Source organism: Phocoena sinus, chromosome 7, assembly GCF_008692025.1.
Source record: "Phocoena sinus isolate mPhoSin1 chromosome 7, mPhoSin1.pri, whole genome shotgun sequence".
In the NCBI taxonomy this organism is placed as follows: domain Eukaryota; kingdom Metazoa; phylum Chordata; class Mammalia; order Artiodactyla; family Phocoenidae; genus Phocoena; species Phocoena sinus.
The window spans coordinates 114,058,977-114,080,743 of record NC_045769.1 but is presented as its reverse complement, the minus strand read 5'-3'; the positions used below and the strand labels follow the sequence as shown (position 1 = coordinate 114,080,743).

Sequence of the window (21,767 nt, the reverse complement as noted above, 5' to 3'; positions counted from 1 at the left end):
GGCCTTGTCACTCACTGGCCTGGATGGCTCTTTACTTGTAGGGCTGTCTCCTGCTGCTGTAACTGCCTGTCTCCAACTTGGTGGCTTAAAACGATGCAGATGTACCCTCAGAGAGCTGTGGGGGACAGAAGTCAGAAGTCAGTCTTCTGGGCCTAAAATCAAGGTGTTGGTAGGGCTGGTTTCCTCCTGGAAGCTTCTGGCTCCTGGAGAGAATCCATTTCCTTGCCTTTTGCAGCTTCTGGAGGCTGCCTGTGATCCCTGCCCCTCACCACACCGCCTTTTTGCCTCCTGCTTCTTTCTCACATCTACTTCTTCCTCATCTGCAGGAGTTTCCTCCCTCTGGCTCTCTTATAAGAATGGCAGTGATTGCTTCTAGGGCCCTGAAATCCAGGACCACCTTCTTGTCTCACAATCATTAACTCAATTCCATCTACAAAGTCCATTTTCCCATAGAAGGTGGCATTCAGAGGTTCCCGGATTAGAACACTGACATCTCTGCATGTCATTATTCGGCTCATTTGTGATCACCAAGCCCCAGTGCCAAGTCTGGCATCACCCAGCAGAAGACAATAAAAGGTGTCAATCATTTGTGCAGGGCCTGCAGGGGCCAGGCTCTGCACTGCAGCCTGGTTGTGTGCTATTAGGTGCCCCTCCTGACGGCCCCGTGAAATGGGGCTATAGTATGCATCTTACCGATGCAGAGGCTGAGGCCCAGAGGGGTGCACTGACCCTCCCAGGTCACCCTTGCACGGTAGGCCTGCCTGCTTCCGCTCCAGTGTTGAGGGGCCCAGCACCCCAGCCCCCCAGCCCCCAAAGCCCGCCTCTGGCTGGGATGCGCTCCCAGCAACTCTACGTTGGCTCCTGCCCAGGCCACAGGAGGGACACAGCACGTGTTCAGGGCTAACCTCGGGCCCTGGAAAGCCCACCCCTTCATCCCCCCAGGTGGGTGCCCCAGGTGGGAAACAGGATAAAGCCTGGGAGGAAAACGGGCCCCCTGGCTGTGGCTTCGGTGGTCAGTGTGGTCGGAGCCTGGCGCAGCGCCCGAGTCCTCAAGCCCCTGCTGTAGCCACTCCTCCTCGCTGGCGCCAAACGCGTCTAATCACGCAGACGTTGCGCAGCAAATGACGTGCGGTGTCGTCTCCCGTCCTGTCGCCAGAGCCTCTGCGGCTGCTTGGCGCCCGGGACCACTGCCCATTGGCTCGCCTGGCCGCGGTGGGCGTGGCTCCGGGCGGAGCGCTCCGCCCCCGGCCCTGCCCGGGCACCTGGGCTTGAACCCCAGCGCTGGACGCAGCAGCCTTGGGATGTGACTACCTGACCAGCCTGAATGGATGAACCTCTTTTCTCATCTGTAAAAGCTTATGATAATAGTACCTACCCCATCTACTGAGTTATTTGGAAAATTAAATGGGGTAATAGGAAGAGCACATTTAGAGCAGTTTGGAAACATGCAGTAGATGTTAAGGAGGATTGTGATTACTGTCGTTATTAGAGAAGGAGGTTCGTTGTGGCAGAAGCAGGCCGTGGCGTGACCTTGGAAGAGGATGCTGTCTGGGGGCCGTGCTGCGGGAAGGTGGAGAATGGGGATGGCGGGAGGAGGGGTCTCTTTCCCCCCCAGTTGAGGAATTTGGACTTTACCCTTTTGGCAACCAGGAGCAGAGGGGCAGTGGACCGGTTCATTTTCAGAGTAACCATAGGAGCTGTTGAAGGAGGGGCGTGGGAAGGACACCGGCTGCAGCTGTCGCTGTGGTTGGGACAGAGGAGGAGCCGGGCCAGGGCTGCCCGCACACCGGCTGACAGGCAGCTACACGGGGGCGGAGCAGGCGGTGGGTCCAGGGTGTGGAAACCCACCCCGTACCTCCCATCTGGACGGCTCCCTATTAGACACCCACCCCCCAGCCCTCTCCGGAGCTACCTTCCTGGAGGTGCAAACCCACCACCGGCCTTGCATGGCTTATTAATGCTCAGATGGTTCCAGAAAGGTAAATGACACTGGACTCGTGGAGCGGCACCTGTCACCTGCATAAATCACAGGTGATGGGGAGACAGATGGTTGGGGGATGTTCTTGCTGGTCAGGTGTGGTTTTCCTGTGACCCTGACCCCCCGTGGGGACGTGCTCCTGAGTCTCCGAGAGTCCGTTCTCAAGGGCAGGGGAGAATGTCCTGCAGTCTCTCCATCACCTGGTAACCGCTAGCAGGGAACAGCTCTTTGGATCCCCTCCTACCCCTGCCCCTTGGAAACAGGCTCAGCGGGTAACGTGGGGACCGAGGCTGAGGCGGGGCACGGTACGGCCCTCAGCTGGAGCCCCCCCTACCTCCTCGGTGTGTGCGGGAGTCAGGGCTGCCTTGGGCCAGGACCAACTCACGTGTTTGCAGGGAGGGTAGAAGCTTGTGTTCCTGGTGCAGGAGACTGGGTAGATCTCAACCCCTCACCCTGCTTGTGAGGTCCTTCCCATCCGAGCCCTGCCCTGGGGCTTCAGAGAGGACCAGTTCCAACTGCTCGCAGCCCAGAAGGGTTAGAGACACCAGCTCGTGGAGCAGTTCTCAAACCTGGCTGAAAATCTGAACTAGGGTATGTCTGAAAGATGCACATTCCCAGGCCCCGACCCCAGAAGTTCTGGCTCTTTCAGACTAAGGCGAGGCCTGGGAATATGCCTGTTTATAGACACCCACAGGCCAGAGTTAGGGGCCACCCTGCTTATTTTATACCCAAGAAAGCGGGCCCAGAGCTGTGTTTTGGTTGTCCAGGGTCAGAGCTCGCAGGCTTTTAGGCCCATTCTCTCCATGATAACAACTCTGCAGTATGGGTGTTAAACATCCCCTGGCTCCGCCTCATCACCCACTCACAGATGCCCACGAGTTGACCTAAATCTCTTCATACTCTCAGTCTGCGGAAGGAGGTGTGCGTGCTGGAGGGGGTGGTGGTGGGGGGGGGAAGGGGATGGCCACAGCATCTGAACCGTAGGGAGGACAGTCCCCCGCCGCTCTCCACTTGCCGGTCTCCATACCTGACCTCTGACATACATGACCCCCAGCACCTGCCTGGATTCTGGACCTGAACATCACCCGATCCTGAGCTGTAATTGGCGAGCAGTGCTCCAGCCGTCACAGCCAAGGCCACCCTGCATGGAGAAGGAAGGGGGCAGGGCTCTTGCTAGGGACAGATGGCTCCGGGACTTAGCCATCAGTTCTTGAAAAGTCCACACGTACTTTAAAGTCCCAGGTAAAAAAATAATAATAATAAAGTCCCAGGTACTTTAAGGAGTGCCAGCTGGTGGGTGTGAAGGCCTCCGCTTCCCACCATCTTCTGGCCACTCCGTCACGCGTGTACATTGTCCCCCACCCCACCCCCATCAGAGCTGTTCAGGATGGCCGGACCCTACCTCGTCCTGGCGACTGCATATCAGTGGGGATGGTCCTCCCCACTTCCCTCAAGAAGGTAGTTTCTTGGCTATTGCTGGCTGAGCTCATGAACGGTCAGGTCTGAGGGGATTTGAAGATGGCTTTTGCCAAGGTCAGTGTTCCATCAGAACGGCACAGGCTCGTCGTGAGAGTAATAAACACGCAGTCGGCTCGGCTTGTGACTCACCTGCATTGTCCTGGGCCCCTGACAACTCTGTCCTCAGCCAGCCACCGAGGGGAGCAGAAAGATACATGAAGATTTTCTTCTTGATTCTTGGCCCAACACGCCAGGTTCACGGTTCAGAGAGGACTGGCTTTGTTTGTGTTTCCAGAAGACCGTTCTCTGCCCTCTGCAAATGTGCGTGCTTTTGTCAAGCGACAGATGGAAGAAAGGAGGAAACTTCCAAAGGGCATGTTTGTCCGCCTGGATCCCGGGCCAAGATGCTGGGGGGGCTCCCGGTCGCCCACCAGGGGCCTTGTCCTCCCCTGCCTCGGCCCACACTGCCTCTCCGTCTCCAGGGAGCGCTCCTTAAAAGCCACGTGGCTGACCGCATCTTCAGAGGAACTGCTCGGCAGGTGGATACGGAGCCCAGAAAAGCCCAGGACTATGCAGTTTGTAGGGCAGCTCGCCCTCCTCGCTCGGCTGTCTGAGGGCCGAGTGACAGATAGATGTGGAGCCTTGGCTCCCGGTGTTGGGCGTGGCCCTCAGAGAGACCTCCAGGCACGTCCCTTCCTGTCTCTGGGCGGCAGGATGCTGGGCTCAGACTAACTGAGATGCAGCCACAGCAGCCTGTGTCCAGCCCTCTGGATTATGTCACCTGACCCTCATCAACACCACATAGAAAGGCAGCATGTCACTCCCTCTGGATATGTGGGGAAACTGAGGCACGGTGAGGGTGACCGCTGTCTCCAGGGACATTCTGCTAGTAAGTAGCACAGCGGGGACTTGAACCCGGGTAGCTTGACCCTAGAGGGCTCTTCTCCGCCCCGACCCCTCTGCAGAAGCCTCTCTCCTCTGAGAGCTTCAGATCCCCAGCTCCAGGATCGTGCTCAGCGGCGTGGGTCGGACAGCTCATTTATAATGGAATCCACCCGTAAAAGTTTAATGAGGAGCGTGTCTGATAAGGCGGCCCACTCTTTGGTCTTTGCTGAACGGCGGCCCTCGCAGAAGGGTTGCTGCCTGACTCTGGACTTTGCAGAGCGCCTGTGTGGTCAGCCGAGGGCAGGAGGGGCCCGGGAGTGAAGCAAATCTTGATGTGCAGAAATGAGGTGGGCCTACAGCAGGGGAGGGTGCACAGAGCAGGCGTGGGGAGGCACTGCCCGGTGGAAAGGTCCTGCAGGGTTGAGAGGTGATCTTTCTGGTTCCCCTCCGGACCCGCTGGGCCCCGGTCATCTTGGACAGTTCCCATCCCACACCCCCAGTATGTAGGAGAACAGGGTGGGGCCAAGGTTCAAGTCCTATGCCATCTATATACCCTTGACATCCTTGGGCTAGCTGTTAACCTCCAGAGCCTCAGTTTCCCCATCTCTAAAATGGAGACAAAACAGTAGCCCACATGGGGTGCTTGTGAGAATTAGGTGAGTGAGTGAGTATAAAGCACAGAAGACAGGTCCTGGTGCCCAGTGATTGCTGGACAATGGCTTGTTCTTTCCACTCTCCTTTTGACACCAGAAAGAAAACCACATTTCATTCCAGGTACTCTGCTGGGTGCTGGGCAGATATTAGATCCAGTCCTCTCAATGCCCTGTAAGGTGGGTGATATTCTTCCCCATTCATAGAGCAGAAAATTGGAGCTTTCCAGAATTTAAGGGCTTGCCAAGATCACTCAGCCAGAAAGTGAGATCTGACCCTCAAGCCTGAGCTCTTCTCTATGCTGTGATTATCCTTGGAGAGGAAGAGGCATCTCATTGTAGGTCTTAGGGCTATACTGTGTTATCTTTGCTGTAATCAATCCAAAGGAATTAATCACTAACAGTAAAATTTCAGGTGTTGGTGGACAGACTGGCCGTTGGCGGGGGGAGGGTCTTTTCCCACTCTCCGAGTCCATGTCATTCACTCTGGGTGCAAGCTGCTGCCGGTGCCCAGAATGCATCCGTTTATTGAGCCTAATTCATTCTTGCTGGATTTATCTGTGTCCCAAGTGCTGTCACTTGGGGTCACTCCTGCCAGCCTTGGTCCGCACTGGTTGAGAGAATTCGTGAGCAGTGCCCTGCCCCTGAGTCCTGTTGCAGCCATTCTCCAAGCCTCCATCAATGCAGCCAGCATTGCTACACCAATTATGTGCCCTAGGGCCCACGGGGAAGAAATATGTCTGGCACCATGTGATCTCCTTCCTTCATTTTCCCCTTCCAGGAGATGTATTTCTGAAATGTGAACTTGACCTGTCCCACACAAGCAAAGTAGTGTTTACTTGTTGCTTCACTCAGTGGGGAAGTTCTTAGCACTTGTTCATTTCACGACACTCACCCAGTGCCTGTGATGTGCCAGCCTTGCACCGGGGATATGGTCCAAGGAGGTGTAGTCTGGGTCCTCACAGACAGCTCGTGGCCTGGGAGGGGGAGTGGGGGAAATCGAGCGGTTACAGAGTGGTGTGCAGGTGGGAGAGGAGGGGTCGGAGGAACCCAGAGCACCAGGAAACCAGGAGCGGAAAGCATGTGTCAGCAGGAAGGCACAGAGGCCTGCCTCTGCCCATCCCACTGTTAGCCCCAGAGTTGCCCTTGTTCCAGTGAGGGGCCTCGACTCCCGGACGCTTTTCAAAGTACACACTAATGGACACCAAAGCTGGGTAGAAATTGATAGCCCACCCCCCTCTAAGAAGACGAGATGTCTTATCTAAACTCTTTGGGATTATCCATCTCATTTTGACAGGCATCCGGGAAAGGAAATTCCTCACACCACGTTGGCTGGCCAGGCCAGAGTGGAAGAATTCTCACCGTGGAGGAGTTTCCCTGCGTGTAGCCCACCCTCCGGCCAGGCCTGTTCTCCTTGCTTAAGCTCAGACCCCTAGGGAAGCCTAACAAAGCCCCTCCCCCAACCCCAAGACCAAGTGTCTCACTCCCATCCGTGGCTCCCCCTCCAGCGCCCTGCATTTTGCCCTGTGATGGGACCGTCCCCATAAAGCCGTGACTTTCTGGAAGATTCTTCTCAGCTGTGCTCAGCCAAGGGTGGCTCCTCTTACAGATGCAGGACCCACATACCCGGAGGCTAGCTCGCACCTCAGGTACCTGGACGGGGGATGGCTAATCGGCACGGCTCCCCAGACAGGTGGTTGGAGCCCACCACCTCCCCTCCACCCCCCAGCTCTGCACAAGTCATCCCTTTGCTAGGAGAAAAGGCTCCTTGATAACTTACTCTTGTTTTTTCTCCTTTTTTGGGTTTGTATGTTTGAAAACACTGACCACATTCCCATCCTTGTGCTCCGAGAAGAAAGTGTGATAAAGGGTGGGTGACTGAATTAACCCCCATTGCCTGTGTGGCTAGAGCTTAACCAAGTCCATCTGTATGGCCTCCTTTGTAGGTGCAATTTTATAACCTAATTTCCCTACCAAAACATCAGTGTTTACTTAGTAAGAAATCTGCTCTTCATCAGCTGGGCACAGTGATTTCTTTATTATGGGTCTGCCCTGCTCGGGGAGTGACAACTGAGAGCTGGTGCTCAGCTAGGTCTGGCGGAACGTGCATGTCTGGGATGGGAACGGGGTGAGTGGAGGGTCGGAAGGATTGCATGTGTATACAGATGTGTGTCGGTCGCAAAGCAGGGTTGGGTTAGGGTTAGGGTTAGGGTTAGGGTTAGGGGTTGGGGTTAGGGTTAGGGGCTGGGGCTGGGGCTGGCTGGGAGGGAACCTGGCAGCAGAGAGTTGGAGCAGCCAAGATGAGCCCACTGGGTGACCCTGGAGACAACCACTGGACCCTCAAACCCTTCTAGCAGCCCACACAGGTTCTCCACAACAGCCCTGCGGTCTCTCCACTCCCCACCCCAGAACCCCCGTCCGCTCGGCCAGCTTCTAACCAGAGGCCAGCTTCTACCCAGCCATCCTTTTTAAAAATCTGATCTTATTACACCGAAGATGTACAAAAGGATAGTAAATGCATGGTTACGATGTAAAGAGTATTAATGACCATTGTCCCCTGCTCTGCCTGGGAACGGGGGATGTGCCAGCACCTTTGAGGCCCCATGTGGCCTTCCAGGGTCCTGCCCCGGGGCTCCCCCTCCACCACCTTCTGGGACTTGGAGTTATCACCTCCTGCGTCTGTAACAGTTGTACCTGATGTCTAGCTCTTGTAATAATACATTGTTTGGGTTTGCTCTGTGTGCTTTATATAAATAGAGCAATTCTATATAAATAGAATCATTGCAGATGGATTCTTGGGGAACCTGGTTTTCACAGGTCATGGAATGTTCCAGGGAATCATCCCATTGGTGTGTGGGGCTCTTAATTCATTAATCCTCACTGCTCTGAAGCAGTCTGGACTGACAGGCACCTGGGATGCGTCTGTGCTTTTGCTATTTTGAACATCATTGCAGTGAAAGCTCTAGCACCATCCTCCGGGACTCACGTACCACCCATTCCTTAGAATAAATGTGTGTTTGAGAATGAAATTGCTGAGTCATGGGGGAGTCACGTTTTAACCCTCCTCGATGTTGCCAGATTTTTTGCCGAGCCACTCCCACCAGCAGTGTTTGAGGGCTCAGCCTGCTCGGCACCCTTGTTATCAGGGTGATGTCATCCACATTTTAATTTTTGCTTAAATGGCATCTCCTGTGATTCGATTTTTTTATTTCCCATATCACTAATGATGCTGACTACATCCTTTCATATGTTTCTTGGCCAATAATGTTTCCTGCTTGTGAAATGCCTATTCAGCTATTTTGCCCATTTTTCTGTGGAGTTGTCTTTTTCCTATTGATTTGACTAAGCTTTTTATATATTAAGGCTACTCATTTTGTGGTTGGTTATCTCTGGTGCAAATATCCTCTCCCAGTCTGTGCACAGTCTCTTTGCTCCCATGATGAAGTGTCTGGGTAACGGGAAGTTCCTGTTAAAACCCGGCTCAGGTTACCAACATTTGCTTCATGGTTTTCCCCACGTGCTCTCGCCCCACCCAGCTGTCTGGTCTGACCTTCAGCCCTAGGACTCTGCTACCTATTCCCCGATTTGACCCACCCTTTTTTCAGCTATTCTCCTGTCTCAAAACACCAAGCCTGCACCACTCACTGCCTCCTTTCCATTCCTCTGTAAGAGTCGAGGCCCAGCTCAGATGCCACCTCCTGCAGGAAGCCTTCTCAGATTGCCCCAGCAGAGTGAATGAATCCTTTCCTTCCCACCCCTCTCTCTGCTCCAGCACCTTGTATACTGTTTGTAGGCTGCAGTCAGTGTCCATGCTCCCTCCCTGATCCCAGAGGTCCCAGCATGGTGATTTTGTTTTATTGAAGTATAGTTGATTTACAGTATTGTGTTAGTTTCATGTGTACAGCAAAGTGATTCGGTTACATATATGTCTTTTTCAGATTATTTTCCATTATAGGTTATTACAAGATGTTGAATATAGTTCCCTGTGTATGCAGTAGGACCTTGTTGTTCATCTATTTTATGTATATCAGTGTGTATCTGTTAATCCCGAATTCCTAATTTATCCCTCCCCCACCTTTCCTCTTTGCTAACCATAAGTTTGTTTTCTGTGTCTATGAGTCTGTTTCTGTTTTGTAGGTAAGTTCATTTGTATCATTTTTTTAGATTACACATATAAGCATATCATATGGTATTTGTCTTTCCCTGTCTGACTTACTTCACTTAGCATGATCATTTCTAGGTCCATCATGTTCCTGCAAATGGCCTTATTTCGTTCTTTTTTATGACTGAGTAGTATTCTGTTGTATATATGTGACACATCTTCTTTATCCATTCATCCGTCGATAGACATTTAGGTTGCTTCCATGTCTTGGGTCTTATACATAGTCCAGCGTTTGTGATTTTGTGGGGGTGTCTTTTTCCGAACATCTTGTCATCACCACGGCCTCATGGACACTCATGCCCTTTGCTGAGATCTGTGCGTGGGAGGGGGGCTTCAAAGGCAGGGGAATGTCAGGGTTGACCAGACACCCCTGGTTCAGCACATGTCAGTCAGGTTGGCAGCCACCTGCCCCACTTCCTGGGAGCGGGGTCCTGGCCGAGTCTTCCTCCGACCTCCAGCTCCCCACCCAGCATCATCAGAGGCCCATACTCTGAGGCTGGCAGAGGGAATGATGCGTGACCACAGGAACAAAATCAGTGAATGGCCGGCTGCTTTGGTCCAGCTCCTGTTGACAGGTGTCCTTTTTGCTGGTTTTCAGAGCCTCACCACGTGGACAGGGTGCAGCCCAGATGCACCAGAATGTGCAGGTTGGTCTCTGATTTGGGGAGAGGCAATTCTCCAGTGATTACCAAGAGAATTCACTGCACCTCTCTTTACAGTTGCAAACCCCCTTAGTATATTTTGAAAAGGACTTGATTTCTGGAACTTTTAAAATTAATGTGTGAAAAAGGTGGTAAGCAACCTTGCCAAGGTACAGTTTCATACACACAAAAAAAAAGGAGACAAGCAAGAAACAACAAAACCAACAAACAAAAGCCTTGAAGAGGGGATTCCCTGGTAGCGCAGTGGTTAGGAATCCGCCTGCCAATGCAGGGCACACGGGTTCGAGCCCTGGTTCAGGAAGATTCCACATGCTGCAGAGCAACTAAGCTCGTGTGCCACAGCTATTGAGCCTGTGGTCTAGAGCCCGCGAGCCACAACTACTGAGCCAGCGTGCCACAACTACTGAATCCCACGCACTTAGAGCCCGTGCTCCACAACAAGAGAAGCCACTGCAACGAGAAGCCCGCACACCGCAATGAAGAGTAGCCCCTCCTTGCCACAACTAGAGAAAGCCTGCGCGCAGCAACAAAGACCCAACGCAGCTAGAAATAAATAAATAAGTTTATTTTTTAAAAAAGCCTTGGAGAGGAGATTGAACTCCACCCAGCGGGGCGCGATGGAGCTCTGTTCCTATCTGCTCGTAGGCCAAGGGCAGCAGCCTTGCTATGCAAGGGTGCCTGTGAAAGCAGACACATGCCCGCCCTGCCTCCCAGGTGCTGAGGAGCCCCAGTTTGGGGAAGAGCAGCAAGGCCAGCTTCGGGGAATTCATTTGCTTTCTGGCACATCAGTGGGCCCAAGGCCACCTGCCCGGTGTGTCTGTGAAAGTGCATGCTTGGCCCTGAGCGGCTTGGCAACAGCAGAGGGTCCTGGCCTCCCCACACTGAGCCCGCCGACCCCACCCATGGCCCTGGGATCCTGGTGGGTGGTACATCTCAGCCCAAAGGCAGGACCGGTGCATGGTGCGAGCACACGCGGTCCCCAGGGTGGGCAGGGTGGGTGTGTTGGGGTGTGTGCAGGGCGTGCTAAGCTAAGCTAAGGGAGGCTGGTGACCGTGTAATCTGGGCGGCTGTCGGGAAGGCACGCTCCAGTGCCCTGTGACGGTGCCCTGTGACGTGGGGGATGGGACCTAGTGCTCCGGTGCCCTCCCAGCCTGGAGGGGAGCTCCTCCCTCTTCCTTGCCCACTGGCCACTGATGTAGCACCCATTGGGGGGTGCAGGCCTCCTCCAGGAAGTAACACGCCGGCCCTGCTCCCTGTAGACCTGACCTTCTCGGAAGAAATGGGACAGTAATGACAGCAGTTCCTGCTGCGTCCCAAAGACCTCCTCCACCCCAGCACAATAGGCACGACACACCTTCCTGGCTCCTAACGAGTTACCGCAAACTCTGTGGCTTAAAACAACAGAAATTTATCCTCTCACTGTTCTGGAGATCAGAGTCCAAACAGCATCACTGGATCGAAATCAAGATGTCAGCAGGGCTGTGCTCCCAAAGCAGGCTCTGGGGGAGAGTCGCTTCCTGGCCTCTTCCACCCTCTGGGGGCGGCTGGCGCTCCTTGGCTTATGGCCGCATCCCTCCGGCCTCTGCCCCACAGTTACAGCCTGCGCCTGGGGCTGCCTCTCCAGAGGGGAGACAGACCCCATGTGAGCTCATCGCCACATGACCAGCCAAGATGGACGTGCCCAGGGTCCAGGGAAGGAGCCATCCTCTGTGTCCGGGGCAGGGTGGGGATGAAGAGGAGAAGTAGAGGAGTGGAGAAACAGGCAGGCGTCCAGGGCCAGCGCTGTGAGAAGTGAGTGAGGCAGGGCGCAGGACCAGAGAGGGGGCCGCCAGGGGCACGCGGGATGCAGCGGGGCACGGGTGCTGGACCTCGCAGGTGTGTGGTCTCCTGCTGCCACGAGGGCCGTGGGTCACCTCTAGGCCAAGCGAGGAGAGGGTGATGCCCAGGGCCCTGGACCAGGCGAGGAGAGGGTGATGCCCAGCACCCGGGTCTCAGTGTTCTGGTCCTGCTGTTCCCACCGACCTCGCTGTGGTTGTCCCAACTGTCGCTTTGGGTGTCAGTCATGCTGTCTGTGAAATGGGATGTGAAGGGCTTATTCCTGCCTGTCTGGCCCTACTGCCCCGCACAAGAAAAGGTCTTTGAACAAAGCCTCCAGAAGGAGTGCCTCTGGGTGGCCAAGGGTGCTTCCTCCCAGCCTCTGACCCGGCGCGGGAGATGCTGCCCTGACAGCTCGTGCTGAGTCTGGGTGAGTCAGCACGGCATTGTTCTCCCTCCTCTCCAAACAGGCACAGTGGGTGGGGGCCAGGGGCACGAATCCCTGCACATCTGTCCCCTCCTCTCCCCGAATTAAGGAGCATGTTGGTTCCTGCCCCCGCGCCTTGGCTCAGGCTGTGCTGGGGGTCAGACGCCCCCCCACTCCTCCCACCAGCAAAGGCTCACTCTGCCCCCCCAGCCCACTCCCAAGCCTGGCGGAAGCCAACACCCTCTAGGAACGCACTCCATCGGGCCAGCGCCCAGGGATGGTGCCCGTCCTCAAGGGTCTAGGCGTGCGCGCTCACGCCCAGCCAGCTCAGGCTGAGATACACACGGACGTGCAGGGTTCCCAGCGCCCTGGCCTGTCCCTTTCATCTGCCTGCAAAACTTTTGTGCCAGCACATGGGAAGGGGCCTGGGGCTGAATGCTGGGGGACGCAGGCTGGGGCCACTCCGCCACCCTCTGACTTCCCTCCATTTGCTCATCTGTTAAATCTAAGAAAAGAGACGGTGGGCCCAGCCCGAGCACCTACTAGGCGCCCAGGAACGCAGCATGCACTTTCCACACTGAGCTCTTTCCCTCTCCCATCCGCCCCATCCTGCCAGCCAGGGGGCGGATAGCACGACTGAGGCCCACAAGCAGGGACAGAGCCGTAATTCACGCCCAGAGTCCAGGCTCTGCCCGCCTGTGTGAGCAGCTCCCCTCCACCTGCGCCCCTGCCCCCAGGGTCCAGCTGAGGCCGTGTCTGCAGAGGGACACCAGGCAGGGCTTGTCAGGGGCAGAAACAGCTGTGGCGGGAGCTTGCCTGTCCGTGCGTACGCTCTTGGGGACGTCAGAGGGCTGAGTCTGCCTTCCCAGAGTCAGAAAGGCGCTCGGCCCCTTACAGCTCTGCAACCTCGGGCGAGGCTCCTAACTGGCCCGAGCCTCGGGTTTCCTCCTCTTTGCAATGGGGGCAATACGACCTGCCTTGCGGAGTTGCTGGACATGCCGCACGCCATTGGCGTCCAGCGAATGTTGACCACGTGTTCAGGAATAGCGTCCCCAGCAGCGCCCACTTAGGCTGGAACGGCAACCGGCCGGCTAGCTCTGCACTTGCTTGGTCCCTTTTCCTCCTTTCTTCGCCCGGCTGGTGGCCTAGCCCTGAAATCTTGTCCAGGGGTCGGCAGGGCCCTCCCAAGAGGGAAGGAGGGAGGGAAACAGGAAAGAACCTGCTAAGGAGAGGCCCTTTGCTGGGCTTGCCTTCAGGGAGGAGGACACACACACACACGTGCACGCATACACACACACACACACACACACAAACGGAAGGGCCAGCACAGCTGCCCGTGCCGCCCAGCAGCTATAGACAGGATGCCTGCAGGCCAGAGGGTGCACAGGCCCAAGGAGCTACGGATCTGGTCTGCCTTGCGGGAAGCCGGGCCCCTGGATCACTCCGGGCAGGGGAAGGCTGATTAGTCAAGGCTCGCCTTGACAGGCCCTGGCAGTTGCCTAAGACAGAAAAAGTCAGCTGAAACTGGTTGAAACAAACAAACAAATGCATTGGCTCAGAGAACTGAAAAGGCCGAGGGTACCAGCTTCTGGCAAAGCCAGATCCCTCTCCAGGGGCTCAATTCAAAAAACTGGTTCCACGGCGTTCAGCTCTGATGTTTGTGTATCATCTCTGTTCCTGACCTCTCCCTTCAGGGCCCCCAGTGGCTCCACCCACACAGCAACCTCTGTGGACAGAGCATACTTCTTTCCCAAAGATTTCAGCCAAAGGGGCTGTCTGGGGCACATGCCCATCTCTGATGGTGCCTGGGGATATGGAACGTCTGATCGTCAGGGCACAGGCTACATGTCGCCCACCCACAGCAGAAGAAGGGAAGTGGGTCCAACACAGATCGCCCACCCAGCAGCAGATTGGGCTCTGCTGCTCCCCCCAAGATATAACCTTCAAACACACGTTCTTATGCTCTAGCCTTTCCCTGCACTTGCTGCTTCCTTTATTTGCAATGTGCTCATGAGCTCCTATTCATCTTTCAGAGCCCAGCTCAAGGTCACCTCTGAGGCAGAGTTAGGGAATTTGTTCCTCTGCTGGAATCTTTAAACTGATTTGTGTTTGTGCCTCTTCCACTTGGGCTCTGAGCTCCCTACAGGTTGCTGGGAACAGAGCAAGCAAGGGCTTGGGGCAATTTTCTTGGGAAGATTAACAAATATGGGAAGAAACAGTTGATAGAGCCAGGCTCCGATGAGCTCAGAGCTGGACCGAAGGGTAGAAGGCCATGCATAAAGGTAGTGTCCAAACCGAGCCGCCTGCAGAAAGGCTGACTTCACCGGTCCGGTTGACTGAGGCCTGCAGGCGTGTGAGTGTGCACACGTGTGTGCCTGCAGCCCTGGAGAATGTGACCATCTTTTAAAATGAGCTCACACATCTGGTCCCTCCTCCCATCCTCAAGGTCCCTTCCTTGAGTCTCTGCCCAGTTGCCAGAATTCAAGGCCTGGATGGGCCACGGCTAAGACTAGGGTTGGAAAAAAAAAAAAAAAAGACTAGGGTTGGGATCCCGCAGCCCACAGCGTGGAAATGGAAGAAGAAAGGGAGGCTGTGGCTGAGGGGTGGCCTGAAGCAGCAGCTCCGATTTCACGGCATCTGCCTTGCCTGGTAGGTCCGATGGCACTGTTCTTGGTTCCCCAGCACTGATAGCACCGCCTGTGTGGGGACTGTCTGTCAGGCGGGATGGGGCAAGTGTCCAAGAAAGAGCAGCTCTGGTCCCTGAAGGACCAGCCTTGAAGGGTGGCTGTGTTGCTGTGATTTCAGGGCTGCTGGGAAGGCCCCTGGTCCCTCGGATGCATTCCTAATGCTTCAAATTCTGCCATTTGAGATTCATTCCTTCGGCTTTGTTTGGTCTGTTAAAATGACAGTCCCCTGGAACATTTGTGACCCTGGAGCCTATCAGTCCTTCACAACACAGTGTGAGGGAGAGGCTCCCTCTCCCTCCTGAAAGCTGACTTGATTGTGCGTGGTGATGGGATGGGAGTGGGGGTGAGGATGGAGGGAGCTGGAGCGGGGCGGGGGATGGGGGGGTAAGTTCTTTTCTTCCCCGGTGCCGCCGCCACCTCCCTGATCCTGCACCCGCCAGAGCACCCGCTTCTCTGCCAGGGGACGGGCCCAGGTACAGGCTCGGGTCCAGACCCGCCTGGATTTGTTGTAGTTCCGATACTTGCTCTCTGAGTGACCTTCGGCAAGGGACCTAGCCTTTCTGAGAGTGTTCTCATCTGTAAAATGGGCATAAGGTGCCTACTTTGTGGATTTTTAAATTTAGATTAGTAAACGAAATACATGCATGTGACCCCGTGGCAGCTGGCACCCAGTCTTACGGAAATGCCAGGTCAGGGCACAGCCGAGCGGTGCCATGCAGAGGGGACATCTAAGGAGGCTTCCCAGAGGAGGTGTCTCAACAGTCGTCTGTAGCTGTGTTAATGGGCCTGTTGTCTTGGGTCCTGCAGGCCCAGGTCAGCAGACACTGCGCACCCCGAGCTGGCTTGTTGCTGAAAAGGGAAGGAAGGGGCTTAGTGCTGTGAACCCCCTACCATGTGCCCAGCGCTGGTCTTTGTCTACCACCTGGAGAGGCACCAGAGAGGAACAGCATCCTGGCTGCGGCCACCCAGCTAAGTGGGAAGGATCGGGGTTGGCCCTGTCCCACTGCTTCCGGACGCTGACCTGGGTCCCCCTGGACAGGCTCCAGAACCCAGCTGTGCTCTGCGTTGCCAGGACTCACCTTTGCTTCTGTCCCCCCGGGAGGCTCTGCTGGCCCAGACCCCACTCCCAGGCCTGGCACCGGAAGGGCAGGGGCTGTTCTGTGCACCCTTTCATCAGCTCTGTTGTTACCTAACCCACCTCACGGCCATCCCCTGTCAAATCTGCTTAGGGGCAGGCAGTGGCCTCTCCGAGCTTCCTGCTGTGTCACACCAAGGGGACAAGGAGTCCTCGACTGTTCCCTGTTGGGGCAGGGAGAGCCTGGGCTGAGGGCGGCACCGTCCCGGCAGTGAGGCAGCTTGGGTTGAGTCCCGGCCTGCGTCTCTGGCCACACGGCTTGTGGGGTGACCTCCATCTCTGGACTCAGAGCCCTCGTGGGTGAGGTGCATTGTTGGTGCCAGAGTTTTCACGTCTCCTCCCGGCGGCCATTAGGCTGGCCATCATCACGGGCTGCTGTTCTGAAGTCAGCATCCCTGTGGGGAGGGGCGTGGCCTGGAAGAACCTCGAGCTCCTCTCCGTTTCCTTGGAGAATAATGTGATGGGAAGGGGATAACAGAGGTCACTCTCCTCCAAAGGGTGGTAGCAGAGGTGTAGAGATAAAAGTCCCAGCTTCTCAGCATGGGGACTCGGCCCCCACCTGCCACCTCCGGGCCCAGCTGCTGAGGCTGCACTGATTCCGGCCCCGCCAGGCAGCCCCACAGCGGGGTGCACGTTGCCACGACAAGACCCCCTCCAGCCTCCTGTTTGGCCGGTGGGATGGGAGTCACCTTGGACAGACCAGGGCCACCGTGTACCCTCCATGTGTTCCTTTAAATCCCCACATAATCACTGGCTTGTCTTGTGGGGCCTTAGCTGTGGTCCTTGCACCCCACAGGGTGACGTGTTGCTAGGGAGGCCTGGCCAGGCCACTTAGGGCCACCAGCTTCAGTAACGCCAGGCTGCCCTGCCCTCGAACCTGGCCAGCATCTTGTGGGCCCTGAAACCTACCCTGCCTTGAGTGCCCAGTGGTGGACCAAGGCTCTCGGGACAGGAGACGCATCGCTTACTCACTCTTCTCCCCTGTGGCCTCTGTGGCCCAAAGCGGAGCCACTGCTTTGGTCCCTGGCACTCAGTGCAGTTTCCTCACAGGTGGCCTGGCCTCTAATGGTGGCTTGTGAGTGAGGATAGGATAGCTGGAGGCTGTGACTGATGGCAGAGGCTCCCTTCTGCCAGGCTCAGTGCCTGGTTCACAGATGTGTCACCATCACTGGCTCTGAAGATACCTCTGAACACCTGCGAGGTAACAGTTGCCTGCCAGATGCTTGATGCAGCAGTGCCTGGGACACGCCCTGCTCCCTGGTTGCCTGGGAAACACACCTGCCCACCTAAGATGGGAACCATGCCCCCCAGGGGGAGCAGAGACCTCATGTCAGGGGAAGGGGTTTCAGGGAGAGCACCACTGACCACCGGGGTCCCTTGACCGAGGCTTGCAGGGAAGAGAAGGAATTGCCCTGACGCGGTATAGGGTACAGGTAGGCCAAGAACTGGCATGGCTGAAAACACCACAGCGTGGAAGTGCCCCGGCGGGTTCATTGGATCAGCACATCCGTTGCAATTACATCTGCAAAAGCTCGAAAATAAAGTAGCAGAATGCATACACCCAGGCCTGTAGAGCGGCCTCTGAGCACGGAGCTTGTGTAACCCAGATGTTAAGACATCTGGATGTCACCTGTTTGGGTCCTGGTTCGCACTGTGTCATAAGCACAGTTTTCATGCCCTGTTGCACATAATCAGTAATTAGCTCTGGTGTGCTCCAGCCCATGGACAAGTCATGCCCTCTCTGAAGTAACCGGTTCTCACAGCACTTTTTCACACATCCAACGTCAAGGTTTTGAGGGCTTCCCAGGCACATCTGGATTTTGCCCTCAAAGAGTGGTACTAATGCTGTAATAACAACTCTCACTTATTGACTGGTGGCTGTGTCTCAGGCACCATTTGGGGGGATTTCATCCTCATGGCAACCCTAGGAAATGGGCACTGTTGTTATCCCCATTTTACAGATGAGGAAACTGAGGCTTGGTGAGGTTAAGTTACTTGCTCAGAGTAACTGAGCTGATGAAGGCTAAGGTTCTTTTTTAAAATTTTTATTGAAATATAGTTCATTTACAATGTTCTGTCAGTTTCAGGTGTACAGCAAAGTGACTCAGTTATATATATATATATATATATATTCTTTTTTTTTAGATTCTTTTTCATTATAGGTTATTACAAGATATTGAGTATAGTTCCCTGTGCTATACACTGGGTCCTTGTTGTTTATTTATTTTATGTATAGTAGAGTGTATCTGTTAATCCCAAACTCCTAATTTATCCCTCCCCTTACTTTTCCGCTTTGGTAACCCTAACTTCGTTTTCTATGTCTGTGAGTCTATTTCTATTTTGTAAATAAGTTTATTTGTATCACTTTTTTAGATTTCAATTTTAAGTGACATCATATGGTATTTGTCTGATTTACTTCACTTAGTGTGATCATCTCTAGGTCCATTCATGTTGCTGCAAATGGAATTATTTCATTATTTTTTATGACTGAGTAATATTCCGTTTTATATATGTACCACATCTGCTTTATCCATTCATCTGTCAATGGACATTTAGGTTGCTTCCATGTCCTGGCTGTTGTAAATAGTGCTGCTATGAATATTGGGGTGCATGTACCTTTTCAAATTAGTGTTTTCTCTGGATATATGCCCAGGAGTGGGATCGCTGGGTCATATGGTAGCTCTGTTTTTAGTTTTTTAAGGAACCTCCATACTGTTCTCCATAGTGACTGAGATTAATGCAGGTTGGTCTGATTTGAACACATATTCTTTGCACTGTGTCAAGTCACAGAGACTATTTTCTGAAAAATCGAAAATGAAATCTTTAGATTTGGTTCCAGTGACTTAGTTGTGCTTTCACAGCAGCTTGCCCCAGTCTGATTTTTACTTTAATATGGGCAAGTTTTGGAGTAGATGACCTCAAAATACCCCTGTAACTAACATGCTAACAGCTGCTTGGAGGCCCCCGGGGAGCAGGCCTGTCCTTTTGTTGAGCTAAGCAGGGCTGACCATAGAAATGGGCCGCGGCCACACCAGCCCTAGCCCAGGGGACCACGCCAGCTGCGTGCCCGATGGTCAGTGGGCGTCAGAGAAGCGATACCCTGGGAACATGAGAAGGAGTTCCATGTAAGGAAAGCTGGAATGATATTCCAAAATTTTCATGACTGCTCAGCGTTTCCAAACGCTCCTTGAATCCTGATCTTCTCTTTTACAGCCGATCCCATGGCTGAGTGCTTCACTGCAGGGATTGTCCCACGGAAGCCCCAAATTCTCCATCTTTCAGGGCATCTCCTGATTTCTCTTTTCCTCAGTTCTGTTAGGAAGATGAGCTCTTTGTATCTTCCCCCTGGTGTTAGTATTCTCATGGCCTGTTTTTCATACCAGTTGGTAGGATGCGGGCATTCGTCCATTTCGGAGACTTACTTGTTAATGCATCTGGTCCTGAGCAGGCACTGGGGAAGCAGTGGTGACAACTCGCAGAGGTGTGTGGACTGCCGAGCTTGTGGTCCAGCAAATCCAGCTCTGTGTGTGCAGAATTCCATCACCAACATGAGACGGGTGTGTGGGCTGCTGCACCAGCCCCGGGAGCTTTCCACCTGCATTTCCTGGCTAGTGTATGAGATTTGAGACTCTGTATGAGGGTGACCGGGGGATGTTGCCGAATAAATAAAGGTGCAACCGCCCGTTTGGTTCTGCTCCTTAACGGGGTTCCTGGGCATCCTCCTGGGTGGGCCACACCTTCTTAAAACGTTCCCCTTTGTCTCTGCAGGCCTCCCGCCCTGAGTGGCAGCCCGGTCATCTCGGATATCTCATTGATCCGACTTTCCCCACACCCTGCCGGCCCTGGGGAGTCCCCCTTCAACGCCCCACACCCGTACGTGAGCTCCCACATGGAGCAGTACCTCTGCGCTGTGCACGGCAGCCCCACGCACCCCGCCATCTCTGCGGCCAGGGGCCTCAGCCCTGCGGACGGTGAGTAGGGAGGGCCTGGGGCAGCGGGGTCGGGGGAGGGATGCTAACTCTAATGCTGGTCATTCCTCAGCTGCTGTCCGTGGGATGGTCAGTGGCTGGCCTTCCTCCCTGCCCCCCATCAACAGTAGGTCTTTCGATAAATGAGTGGTCCAAGACAAGGGAACCAGGGGTGCATTGGTTTTTGCGCTCATTAAAGAACTATTCGTAGGACTTCCCAGGTGGCACAGTGGTTAAGAATCCGCCTGCTGGTGCAGGGGACACGGGTTCAAGCCCTGGTCCGGGAAGATACCACATGCCACAGAGTACCTAAGCCCGTGCTCCATAACCACTGAGCCTGCGCTCTAGAGCCCGTGAGCCACAACTACTGAGCCCACGTGCCACAACTACTGAGCCTGTGCTCTAGAGCCCACAAGCGACAACTACTGAGCCCATGTGCCACAACTACTGAGGCTGTGCTCTAGAGCCCACGAGCCACAGCCACTGAGCCTGTGCTCTAGAGCCCATGAGTGACAACTACTGAGCCCACGTGCCACAACTACTGAAGCCCACGTGCCTAGAGCCCATGCTCCACAACAAGAGAAGCCACCACAATGAGAAGCCCGTGCACCACAACCAAGAGTAGCCCCCACTCACTGCAACTAGAGAAAGCCTGCCTGCAGCAGCGAAGACCCAACGCAGCCAAAAATGAATAATAAATAAATAAATTTATGAAAAAAAGAACTATTCATAAACAGCCTTGGCATGCAAATTACATAATAAGAATGGTGACATCTGTTTATTCATGGAGGTCCTATCTTAGGTGAGAATTACTTGGTTGCAAGATGCCAAAGTCTGCAGAAGCTGGTGTTAAGCAGAGTAGGTGTTGTATCGGGTGTCTCAGGGCCCCCCCAGAGCAGAAAGAAGGCAGAGCTGGGCAGGTTTCTGTCTACATCTCTGGCAGATCAACGCATGGCCTCTAAATGGGACCCCAGCCCCAAGGCTCCAGGGTGACCACCAGTGACTTTGTGTCCCTCCTGAGAGGATCCTGAGTGGCCCAGCTCAGTCAGATGGCAACCCTGTTCAATTCATTTGAGACAGAAAAGGGCAGAGTCACAAAGAAAAACCAGACAAGGTGAATGGCTGCAGCCGTGAGACATGAAGATGGCCAGCCAGGGTGGGGCCATTCAGAAATGGCCCTTCACCCTGCTCCTGGCCCTGAACTCTGTGTGGGCCCCCGAGTGACCGCGACCAATCCGGGATGCACCAAAGGGTGTGACACATCTACACAGAGCCCGTGTCTCCCGGGAAGTGGACCGGAGCTCCCCAGCCTCTCCCGGCAGTGCAGGCCAGGGTCCAAGACACTGCTCCTGCCTTGAAGTTCACATGTGGTGCAGCGGGCGGCATGGTGCCCTCAGGAAGATACATGCACGTCCTAAGCCCTGAACCCGAGAGCATGGCCTCATGTGGAAAAGGGCTCTCTGCCGATGTGATTAAGTTGGCGATTCTGAGTTGAAGAGATCATCCTGGATTATCCATGTGGGCCTTAAATCCAATGACAAGTGTCCTTATAAGGGACACATAGATAAGAAGACAACGCAAAGATGGGAGTGATGTGGCCACAAGCCAAGGAAGCTGGTAACTCCCAGAAGCTGGAATAGGCAAGCAACAGGTTTTCCCCTAAAGCCTTCAGAGTGGATGGCCCTGCTGACACCTTGATTTTGGACTTCTGGCTTCAAGACCTGAGGGAGAATAAAAATCCATTTTCACAGCAGTTAGCAGCAAGCCTGTACTAACTTGTTACAGCAGCCCGAGGAAACTAATACACACGGAGACGGGGCGGTCCCCTCGAGGCCTGGGTCAGGGAGGGCCCTGAGAGACATCTGTAGGAGGGTCGAGGAGCAGAGGCAGGGTCCGCCAGACCAGACTGTGTGTGTGTGTGTGTGTGTGTGTGTGTGTGT

The 21,767-nt window shown here is 54.6% G+C and overlaps 1 protein-coding gene across 1 annotated transcript in view; it reads left to right on the top strand.

The window, feature by feature from the left end:
• Nucleotides 1–21,767, top strand: part of GLI2 (GLI family zinc finger 2) — a 247,536-nt gene that overhangs the window by 186,365 nt on the left and 39,404 nt on the right. Inside the window, exon 4 of the mRNA XM_032638319.1 lies at nt 19,628–19,830. Within this exon, the coding sequence (XP_032494210.1) occupies nt 19,628–19,830 (203 nt within the window). The remainder of the gene's footprint in view (nt 1–19,627; nt 19,831–21,767) is intronic.